At 47.7% G+C, this 12,082-nt stretch overlaps 1 protein-coding gene across 5 annotated transcripts in view; it reads left to right on the top strand.

Annotated features, from left to right (window-relative positions):
- The window catches only part of LOC144737936 (uncharacterized), a 58,878-nt gene that overhangs the window by 16,477 nt on the left and 30,319 nt on the right, over nucleotides 1-12,082 (top strand). For 3 of the 5 annotated variants that reach the window (XM_078620835.1, XM_078620836.1, XM_078620833.1), the window contains exons 2-3: nucleotides 9,640-9,833; nucleotides 11,832-11,925. In XM_078620835.1, the coding sequence (XP_078476961.1) occupies nucleotides 9,663-9,833; nucleotides 11,832-11,925 (265 nt within the window). In that variant the 5' untranslated portion in view covers nucleotides 9,640-9,662. The remainder of the gene's footprint in view (nucleotides 1-9,639; nucleotides 9,834-11,831; nucleotides 11,926-12,082) is intronic. The other 2 variants (XM_078620834.1, XM_078620837.1) reach the window with 2 other exon arrangements.

Here is a 12,082-nt window from a genome sequence, read left to right as displayed (position 1 = left end):
CTATCGCAGGGTACAGTCAGATCGAATCAAGAAAATTATCTTAATTCAAATATCTTAGTGATGACATGAACTACTCTGGTAATCCGACCAAGTATGGGTATGTTAAACACATTTACTATCAGGTACCACAAAGTCCGTTTAAAACACTGTGGTTAATACAACAGTGGTTAATTTATGATTTAATGCATGAATTGTCTGCAGGAGATCCCGGATGAGCCAATCCCATTATGTTGTATATATTGTGATGAATAAAATAATACAATAAAAATAAAATAATTCAAACTATTAAAATGTGAAAATTATGGAAATGTGCTAAACATGTTAATTGTGTAACGTTAATGTTATGAAATATAAATGTAATTAAATGTGTGTTTAAGTGTTAGTAAAAATGGGGGTTGTTCATGCAAAAGTATTGCGATTATAAAAAAAAAACTATTTAATGACCAACATATACAGTGAAGGAAAAAAGTATTTGATCCCCTGCTGATTTTGTACGTTTGCCCACTGACAAAGAAATGATCAGTCTATAATTTTAATGGTAGGTTTATTTGAACAGTGAGAGACAGAATAACAACAAAAAAATCCAGAAAAACGCATGTCAAAAATGTTATAAATTGATTTGCATTGTAATGAGGGAAATAAGTATTTAATCCCCTCTCAATCAGAAAGATTTCTGGCTCCCAGGTGTTTTTTATACAGGTAACGAGCTGAGATTAGCAGCACACTCTTAAAGGGAGTTCTCCTAATCTTAGCTTGTTACCTGTATAAAAGACACCTGTTCACAGAAGAAATCAATCAATCATATTCCAAACTCTCCACCATGGCCAAGACCAAAGAGCTCTCCAAGGATGTCAGGGAAAAGATCATGTGGTAATGCTCCATCACATGTTTTAAATCTATTACACAGTGAATATTAAACTGAAACTTGACTTACATTTTTTTACGTAAATTACATCGCAATCGCAATATCTGTTAGAAAAATCGCAATTATATATTTTCCCGAAATCGTTCAGCCCTATGAGCGGGTTCCAGTACTCCCCCCACGTGCCCCTTCTGTAACCATTTCCCCCAAATATCACCTCTGGTGTATCACCTGGCTTGCTGACGTCAGGGCTGCTGTAAGCCGCAGATCCCCTTACCCGCCAGCAGCCAGCGCGAAGCTGCTACATAGCTAATTCTATGTCACTACATATGCATATGATTAGGAAGCGATTATGCATAAAGTTATCACAAGTTCTTCTTATTATTATTGGCTCGCTGGTTGTCTTATCAATCTTGTTAATAGCAATGATTCTCGCTTTATCAATTTTCTGTAATTATGTCAGGTCTCAGAATGCACATCTCACGACAGGATACAGTTCTCACAATTTAGATAGATGATGCACGAGCCAACACAACCCCACCCCTCGATGAACAAGAGGGATAAAAGGGCCGCTCCCTGACCGATCGGGCCAGTCGCAGCTCAAGACCCAAGACCAGCCAGCTTAGGACCCTGGACCCCCTCGTCCCGCTTGTCCTTGTAAGGGCCGGGACACTGTGCGGGCCAGTGGTGGGACTCTGGGACTCCGGGCTCTACGCCCTTGTAAGGGCGAGTTCCGAGGAAGCCAGGTCTAGACCCGCACCTTGGCTGGGTCGGGTCAGGTAGCCTCCCCTATAGTAATTGTAGCCGGAGGACCCCAGAGCGTAGCCAGAGTCAGGTATGCTAGGAGGAGGCTGTGTCCCTAGGCTGTGTCCCTAGGCTGTAACAGAGTATCAGAACTGTTGAGTTTTGTATTGTAATAAAAAAAGTTACCTCGACAAGTGTCTCCGGAGCACATTACACATGTAAGCTGATATTCTTATTGGCCCACAAGCTCTGCAAGGTACAGTTAAAAATGGTGAGTGAGTGTAAAGTTAATGTTCCATCTTCTGTCTTCTGCAATCCGAAATACCTCCAGTCCCACAACGATGTTTAGAACGGCAGGCTTGGTCCACAGCTGGAGCACTCGTGGTCATGCTGCTCGCTGGTCGTTCGCAGCGTTGTCTGTGCATCATGCTCGGTCCGCAGCTGAAGTCCGCTCGCGGCTCTCGAGTCAGCACGCTGCCAGTCAGCCGTTAGCTGATGCTCTGAGTGCTCAGGTTGTCTGCCTGCCAGGCTCGATCTGCAGCTGGAGCATGCTGCGGCCACGCTGACACAGCACTCTGTCTGGCAGCAGCCCTTTGGGAGCGCTTGGTTCGCGAGCTCCTGTTGTGGCTCCCTCTCAGAGGTCTCACGCGATGCAGCAGCCTGCACATGACTCTGCTCACACTCCCGGCCTCTATACACCTCATACTTTGTGAGGTTGACTTAACAACAAACAACTTTTCCAGTCTATAGCTGAGACATCCACACTCGATATTGGTGTATAACTCAAATCTCCACTTGGGAAAGTTGCTTTATGTCACCATGGGCGTTTTGCCAACAATTCCTTGACACTTCTAGCTAAGTACGGTATTTATATATAGATTTCCTTCGCAGAACAATAGCATGAGGAATACTGTATAAGATCTCTTGCCATAATCAACGAATCAACAATTTTCCTCAACCATGGAACTTATCACACCTCTTAGTACAATTTAACGAAGTCCTTGAAATATAAAGAAAACATAAAAGAAAACTTCCAACGATACTCAGTCTGCATTATCAAGAACTCAACTATATTTCCAGCCACGAGGGCAAATCCTGAGTCTGCCTCTGCAGGACTGGTTTGTATGATTTCGTGTGCTGTTTATATAATACATTTTAGCTTAGTTAATTCGTTTCCTAAGACACATTAAGGCCCAAAGCTCCTCCCTCCTTTGAACACGTGGTGCATCCATTGGGTCAGCCTGAGTTCATCCCTGGTTTTGGCTCAGCAGACATCCTGGCACCTGATGTCCTAACCCCTATCATACTCCTTCCGAAAGTCATCCCTAGACTTTTGTGAACACAGACCAACTTAATTGTCCATGTGATGTCTGTCTTCTCATACGAGTTAGCCCCTAGATGTGGTGTTTGTTTATGTGTGCATTAGAACGTCTGTTTCATTGTGAAATGGCCTTCGTTTCTATCTGGGTGTTCGTGTGTTTGTTTGTCCCCTCTCCGATTGAGCCTGGTCTTCTGAGTTTAATTCTCATTCACAATCAACAAGGTGGCAGTTATCTGAACTGGTCCTGGTCCACCTCCCCACCCCCCCCCCCCCCCCAAATAGGTCGACTTAGTATGAATATTAATACTTGGTGCAGTATGTAAATATCGTCACTGGGAAGACAAAGGCGGTCGGGCCTGGCTCTGGTTATAACCCTTGGTTGAATATTATTTTTTTGGTTGTGAAAAATTAGCATGTTTCGTATAAAGTGTAATACGATAGTTCACCGACGGTCACCGTTCGGTGGGATAGGCTCCGCCGCTTCAGCCATTAGCCCATGAGATGGATGCGATTGATTGGGCCAAAGTTCAAGGGCAGAGCTCAAGGGTTCTTGTGGGTAGGCATCTAGAAGGTTCGTGAGGGGGCGTGGCTATAGGCGGGGCTTGGTGACGTAGGTGAGGGGTTATAAGGGGAAGCAAGAAGATGCTCGAGGTCAGTGTGTGGAGTCTAGAGGCGAGACCACGTCTCGCTTTTCCAGCACGCCAGCAAACACGTGGCGGGCCGGAGGCTGTTTCCTTGCGAGCCGTGCGCGGAGCGACAACATCTAACGTGCGGAACGAGAGTGGAGCGGTGTCGATGTGAAGGGAACGTGGAGCTGTCCAGCCGACGAGAAATAAATAATAAAGAAGACACGAACTACAGATGGTCGTCGAAGTGCTTTATTACAAACGTATATTTTCAATGATCCTTCGATTTAATGCTCCAATACGAACTTCTATAATTCATTATCAAATTAATATGCTTAACCCAGACCTCACGGCAATTATGTGTAGTAAGACCGAATTAGGTGCACACACACGCAGCTTGGAGGCAACACTATTTATTAAACGGTAAATAACATAACGCTGTACATGAGGTGGTGACCACCTTTCTCAACTCACTAACACTCTGGAACGCGACACAGACTGGACCAGGCAGGCAACGGTCTGCCTGGCCCAGGACGACGACTCGGGACTTGACGACTGATGATGTCTTCACTTCGGAGTACAGTACAACAGCCTAGCTCAGCGTTCACACCACGCTTATATATCTGGTTTGGCGTGGCTGGCTCCGCCCCGGCGTGGCTGGCTCTCTTCAGGCCACGCCTCCCTTCCCAGGACACGCCTCACTTCCCCCACCTCTGGGAAGGTCCGGATCCCTTCGTACAGGCCAACACAGTAGTGACCGTTCTGTCACTACATCACCCCCCCCTGTATAAACACACAGCCGTCCCCGGCTGTAACACAACTGTGAAACATCGAAAAGGTGTGCCTCCGAACCAGCAACATCAATAAATGACCGGCGACCGATGAGAAATACAATCACGTAATATATACAGAATCGACGAGGGTAAAAGGGAACCGCACAGAAAACGGGGAATTAACAACAAATATACATGAAAACTGGCTAACCCACTTACGCTCCAGCACAGCCCCCCCCCCCGTTAGAATCACGCATGCAATGACAGTCACCCGTTAGCACCCCCCCGCCTTTCCGACGTGGCGTCACAACCAGTAGCACGCGTCGGCCATATCGGGGGGGAATTTCCATGTTACCACCCCACCGCCTTTCCGACGCGGCGTCACAACCAGTAGCACGCGTCGGCCATATCGGGGGGGAATTTCCATGTTACCACCCCACCGCCTTTCCGACGCGGCGTCACAACCAGTAGCACGCGTCGGCCATATCAGGGGGGAATTTCCATGTTACCACCCCACCGCCTTTCCGACGCGGCGTCACAACCAGTAGCACGCGTCGGCCATATCGGGGGGGAATTTCCATGTTACCACCCCACCGCCTTTCCGACGCGGCGTCACAACCAGTAACACACGTCGGCCATATCGGGGGGGGAATTTCCATGTTACCACCCCACCGCCTTTCCGACGCGGCATCACAACCAGCAGCACGCGTCGGCCATATCGGTGGGATTTTAACCCAGTCTCTCTCCAAGACTCGCATCGCAGCATATAGCTGTACCGACCGAGCTGAGACGACCCAGTCTCTCTCCAAGACTCGCATCGCAGCATATAGCTGTACCGACCGAGCTGAGACGAGCCAGTCTCTCTCGAAGACTCGCATCGCAGCATATAACTGTACCGACCGAGCTGAGACGACCCAACGTTCACTCATTGCACAACATGCACCCTAACAACTGAGGGATACAGTCCCAACGTAACAGGACAACTCCACCTGAACCTTACGAATCTCCAGCCCACTGTTTCAACGCACCTCGGAGTGTCTCACTCTCCGAGCCGTCAGGTCAAGCCATCAGACACAGCATGATGGGACCACACTCTCTGAGCCATGTGAGCGCACAGCCCACTTGGCTAGACAAGCCACGGAGTGTCTCGATCTCCGGGCTGTCAGGTCAAGCTGTCAGACAGCATGACGGGACCACACTCTCTGAGCCATGTGAGCGCACAGCCCACTAGGCTAGACAAGCCACGGAGTGTCTCGATCTCCGGGCTGTCAGGTCAAGCTGTCAGACAGCATGACGGGACCACACTCTCTGAGCCATGTGAGCGCACAGCCCACTTGGCTAGACAAGCCACGGAGTGTCTCGATCTCCGGGCTGTCAGGTCAAGCTGTCAGACACAGCATGACGGGACCACACTCTCCGAGCCCTGTGAGCGCACAGCCCACTAGGCTAGACATACCACGGAGTGTTTCAATCTCCGGGCTGTCAGGTCAAGCCGTCAGCCATTGCATGACGGGACCACACTCTCCGAGCCCTGTGAGCGCACAGCCCACTAGGCTAGACATACCACGGAGTGTTTCAATCTCCGGGCTGTCAGGTCAAGCCGTCAGCCATAGCATGACGGGACCACAACGTTCATGTTAGACACGCAACACTCACTGGGCCATCCTGGTCAGGACCTGCGCCCCAAGATAGGTGACAGCCAGCAGCACAATTCCAAATCCCTGGCAGCATGTCACCATCGCAATTTAACACCATCACAACACATACAATTTGAATTATGATCCCCCACAGAACTGATCCAATGCCGAACAGGTACGCACAATTTGTGACGATCCCGAATATTCAATGGTCACAACAATAAACCTCACATCCCGTATCCGTACACATCATCTCCGAGACTCGCATTGCAGCATGCAGCTGTACCAACCGAGTGGAGAGAGCAACGCAATTTGACGGCAATTAACGGAAACGCACCCCCGATCCACATAGAACACAAGGAGCATTCCCGCACAAAAGACATCATCTGTGCAACAACGGACAGGAACCAACCAGCGAGTTTGAAACAAACCGAACCTGTCATTTCTAAATCCCCTTCAACATTAACCATGGGACTCAGGGCATTCGAATTTTGAGAGCAAAAAAACAATACACAAACCCCAAGAATCGCCGAATTGATTAATACAGTATATGCAGTATACGAAGTTCGTACAGTAAATCGTGTGGCGCAATGCTCCATCCAGTCCCCACATGGCAACACACACAATCAATACTCCAGACAATCCGTACATAGTAAACAATCACAAGCAAGTAGCCAACATTCCATACACTGTTAACAATTCCAAGCAAAGCTCCATACGGTCTGTACATTGGCAACAATGACGATCAAAGTTTCTGACAGTTACACGTGACAATCACGAGCGAAACTCCATACAGTATACACAATAACAATATAACACAACATAACACTCGCACAAGCCAAAATGCAAAAAGAACAGAGAGAAAAACCGTCCGCCAGGAACACAAAACCGGAGAGTCAAACTGAAAAAGTCCCTCCCAGCAGTGTCTCCAACGTCGAAACCCTCTCTTCAATCACGGGCCCCTCTCGCTTTCACCACCGATGCCCTCCCCCGCTCTTCTTACTTCAATGTGGGGAGGTAGGCCCGTAATCACAGGGCTGCAGCGGCGCGCCGCCAGGCCGGCGCAGCACACAAGGCGCAAAAGGCGGGAACGCCGCCATCGCGAAAACACTGCCGCGGTGAAAATGGCGGGAACGCCGCTGTGGGAAGTGCGGGAACGCCCACACGTTGAAATGGCGGGAAACGCCGGCACGTTGAAGTGGCGGGAAACCCCCGGCATGGTGCAAATGGCGGGAACGCCGCCGCAGTGAAATGCAGGAACGCCGGCACCGCCGAAACGGCGCGAACGCCACAGCTGCGTCATCTTGCAAATTCGCCATCACTCACCAACACCCGGCCACTCCCTTGCCACCAGCAGCTGGTCGAGTTGACGAGCGACGTCGCTCCAACTCGCCGTCGATGGCGACCAGCCCGGGCTCACAGCCTCCTCCCATGCAGGCTGCAGCCGCCCATCCCCCGGGGCACATCACCGGGGCCCCAGACTCCGTGGTCGTCGCAGGGAGAGGCCAGGTGCAACCCACACCGTCCATCCGCACCTCCGGTTGGGTCTTGCACTTCGCTGCCAGCTTTTACACCATGGCAGCGAAGGGTACAGCTTCTTCAAATTAATCAGCGAAAGTTCGATGACCACTTCTACACCAAATGTAGTAAGACCGAATTAGGTGCACACACACGCAGCTTGGAGGCAACACTATTTATTAAACGGTAAATAACATAACGCTGTACATGAGGTGGTGACCACCTTTCTCAACTCACTAACACTCTGGAACGCGACACAGACTGGACCAGGCAGGTAACGGCCTGCCTGGCCCAGGACGACGACTCGGGACTTGACGACTGATGATGTCTTCACTTCGGAGTACAGTACAACAGCCTAGCTCAGCGTTCACACCACGCTTATATATCTGGTTTGGCGTGGCTGGCTCCGCCCCGGCGTGGCTGGCTCTCTTCAGGCCACGCCTCCCTTCCCAGGACACGCCTCACTTCCCCCACCTCTGGGAAGGTCCGGATCCCTTCGTACAGGCCAACACAGTAGTGACCGTTCTGTCACTACATATGTATGGATAAGTGGATGTTAATAAAACATGCAATTCGTCAAATTCAAAACCTCCTGACTCTTCGCTGTATTGTAATGTAACAATACATCCTATTATTAGATTGGCATGTAGTACCACAATGTTTGCGATGTTTCATGTGCGGTGGTTCTCATTTTTAACGTTTCAACTTTCTAGGCACCAAGGTTTGTTAATTCAGACAGTCTTTGAAACGGCAAGGGACATTCTTGTCTGCCCTTTATTTGCCCTCGGATGGGCAGTGGTTTATGGTGTTTTTCCATCGGTCATCCCTTCCGTATCCTGTTCTGCTCTGTCCTTTGGAGATGCTGATGCTAGACCCCATCTATAAATTTTCGTCTCAGAAATGTTCCTGGGTCACTCCTTGCCCAAGCAAGGGTTATCCATCCTCAGCTCTGCTGATTCTTATCATGCAAATTCTGTTTCCCGATCCAATTCTAGTGCTGTATAGCCCCATCATCTGATGTTTTTCCGACTTTAGGTATATCTACAAGGAGCTATGATAGTCAAAATAGACAATATCACTCAACATTGAATTTGTGGTCATTGGTAAGAAAAAGTGTAAACCATTTGCAATTTGCATGTAGATATTTGGTGGCAGAATGTTCGCCTAAACAGAGAATTCAGGGGATTGGTGTCCGTTTCAGAGTTACAGCTATGATGTACATTGTTTTACTTAGTTATGCATCTCACCATGTTGTGTACATGCACCTGGACCAGGCTAGAGGTCATTGCCTCTGCCACTGAGTATATCAGTGAGAGGGCAGCAGTTTGCAGCACATCAGCTGAGGCGTCCCAGGTTGTTCCTGCAAGTGTTGTTAGCAGGGCGATTGTTGATTTGGTGGAGCCTTGAAGGTCTCAGGTCTATCCATAATTATTCCTATATATCTTGGACTTGGGTCATAGCACACTGGGCTACACATAAGGGAACATCAAGGGTGGTAGCATCTGCTGTGTGATTGTTCAGGAGGAAATTGCTTGTATGTGGATTTGCAAAGATTTATTTGAAGTCTCGAGCGGTCAAAATATTCCTCCAATAACTTGCGATCAACTATTAGAGGATTGAAAAAGATGTCGAAGTTTGTGCCCAGTGCAGCAAGGGTTATGGCATATGTGCCTCGGAGCTTGCGAGATAATGGACATGGCAGTCTGTCTTGGCTATGACAATATATAATTGATAATAATATAAAGTGAAGTCAATGGTATAAAGCAAGATGGCAACTTCAGAAATGATGGTCCCTTCCATCATATTTAACAATAATCGTATCCGCTAATATGGTTATCACAACATTCTCACCTCTGATTAGCACGGTTGGCTGTGTATGGTGAAAAAGAAGTTCAACATATGTACATACGATGCATCAAAATAGCTTGCTTTTCCTTCGTGTGCCAATTTATTTTTTTATCGAAACTATTATTCCTGTACAAAGCACAAATTCAGCCACAGTTGGAATCGTTTTGACATGTGGGGTGGAGCACTCGGTTCCCTTTTGGAACATTGGTCATATGCTCAAAAACAATAACTTTAAATCACAATTAAGCATCTTCAGGAAAATAATAAATAATTCAGAATAACAATCCAGAGTGATGTTTTATCTCAACAGATCGTTGCGAAGATCACAGCAAAATGTCGAGGCCAGTTAATGGAGGTCGCACTTTCGGGACTCACATTTTGAGCTGGACAAGAACTGGACAAGGGACAGAGAAGTTTGGAAGTCTGTGGCGTGGAGAGAGGAGTGTCAGAACCTCGCGGAGAAACCCAGCGGGGCTCACGATGGGAGTAAGACTCCTGCTCATGGTGAGGACGACCACTCACATTGTCTCAGTCAATTGTCAGTTAAAGGATTAATGGTTCGCTGAGGTCCTGGGTTCGAATCCAGGTTTCAGCCAACTGCGGTTAAACCGGATCCTCAAGCCCGGTCACCAAAGACTTATATCGATATCTGTATTACTATATCGAGATCCATATATTTGCACGCAGACAAAAAGATTCACAACAAGATACTTGGATCCATACTCTTTGGTTCTTTCGGTAAAGTCACGTAGATATAAAATAAAATAAATTAAATCATGACGTTTCGATTGCAACACAAGCAATCGTCATCAGGTGGGAAAAACACAGAATATTTTTTTTTGCTGAAGTGGAAAAGAGAGTTGCCGTGGTAAGAGGTTATACAGGTGTAGCCCCATAGATGGACTGCACTTGCAAGCAATTACAAGCAGCCCAGAAGCAATTGGGGACTGTGAGGGATTCTACTATCCTCCGCAGCCCCTCCCAACGGTTGAAGGCTGCGGCTGCAATTGCATGTTAGGGGCTGCAGGGTGTTCTACGATCCCACAGAGCCCGCCCCTCGGCTGAGAAGCGTATATAAAGCGGACCTCTGGAGAGGTTCGTGGCAGTTGACGTTGAAGATGACCAGTTGAAACAAGAAAACCTGCTAGAATAGGACTGAACCCCTAGCTTCGCCATCCTTTTAAGGGCCGAAGCTCTGCGAGGTCAGTGTTGGACCTGTACTTTGGCTGGGTCGCGTCAAGTAGCCTCCCATAGAATATTATAGCCGGAGGACCTGGAGCGTAGCCGGGGTAAGCACGCTACATAGGAGGTGTATAATATACCAAGTGGAGGAAGTGCTCAAGATAAACTGTACGAGGAGTTGATTTTTTGTAGTTAGGATGCGAGTGTATAATAAAGACGTGCCCCCTATAAAGTGTCCCCAGAGCAACACTACACAGGCAAGAAAGGGGGAGAGGGAGGGGTTGGGGTGTGGGGTCGGGGCAGGGTGAGCGCTGCGTGGAGTAGTAGTACCCGGCAGATATTATAGACGACAACCAATACAAACCAGTTAGCGTTTTACCTGGTAAATAATATCCTTCCAATTATTGCTCAATTTGTATCTATCTTCTCGGTTGAAGTTATGTCTATGTTTACATATCTGGATTACTTCATGAACAAACCTTTGATAGTGGCCACCCCTCCCTCTCCCCCCTTGCTCCTCCCCCTTTCTTGCCTGTATAACCTCTTACCACGGCAATTCTCTCTCTCACTTCAGCAAAAAATAATTCACGACATTTCGATTGCAACACAAGCAATCATCATCAGGTGGGAAAACCACAGCAAAAAATGTTTTACCGAAAGAACCAAAAAGTATGGATTCCTGCAGTCACGAAAGCTTCAAATCTAGATTGAGTTCATCGCAGTTAAGTCTGATCGTCAGGTCTCAAGTTACTAATAAGGCAATATATGCACATCCTTGATATGATAAGATGATGTGACGAGTTGAATTGGGAGTTTCCCGACCTCTTCCAAGACGTTTGGTCAGCTTGGAAGAATCGACAAATACCCCCTGGAGCTCTCTGTAGTGGAAGCCCTTCGACCAGCTGTAATATGAGCAGGTGTGAAATTGCAAGTATTATAAAAACACGACAGGAGTGTAAATTATAGGCAAGGTAACTCAGCACCATGCCTGCAAATGGGCATTAATTTATCAGTCGGGGGCGATGATTGGTGCATTCCCCACATAAGTAATTGCAAGCAATTTTTTTTTTATTTGGCAAATTTAGACTGTGACACGGCATACAATGGCCGACTAATTTCAAATTATGTATGTTGGTTGAACTTCTTTTTACACCGTATGTAGCCAACCGAGCTAATTGAAGTTGCGAATGTCAGGGCATCTTCAATGACCACTGTTAGTGAAGCAGACAGTGCATATTTATTCTTTGTTTAGCTGGGTTTTATTGCTGTTCATTTCCTCCCCCTGATTGCCCAACTTCTCCGTATGGATCCGTTCTGTAGATCTCTTTACTGCACAAGCTGTCTCTTGCCAAGGAGTGCGGTGATGGATTCTACAAATCACAAGAAGGCATCTGTTGTGAGTTGTGCTCTGCAGGTAATCCCACACGGCCATGGCCATCCAGGCTCATAACACTTCCCTCCCCTGAGCCATTCCATTGTCACGATAACATTCAAAACAGCAGAATTCCATGAACAACTTCCTACGGCTTTGCGGACCACAGGTTGAGAAGCGTACTTCGTCCCCTACTCCT

The sequence above is a fragment of the Lampetra planeri genome, chromosome 75 (assembly GCF_965212315.1).
Source record: "Lampetra planeri chromosome 75, kcLamPlan1.2.h2, whole genome shotgun sequence".
Classification (NCBI taxonomy): domain Eukaryota; kingdom Metazoa; phylum Chordata; class Hyperoartia; order Petromyzontiformes; family Petromyzontidae; genus Lampetra; species Lampetra planeri.
Note: the sequence above shows the minus strand (reverse complement) of the source record. Positions and strands in the feature narration are given on the sequence as shown.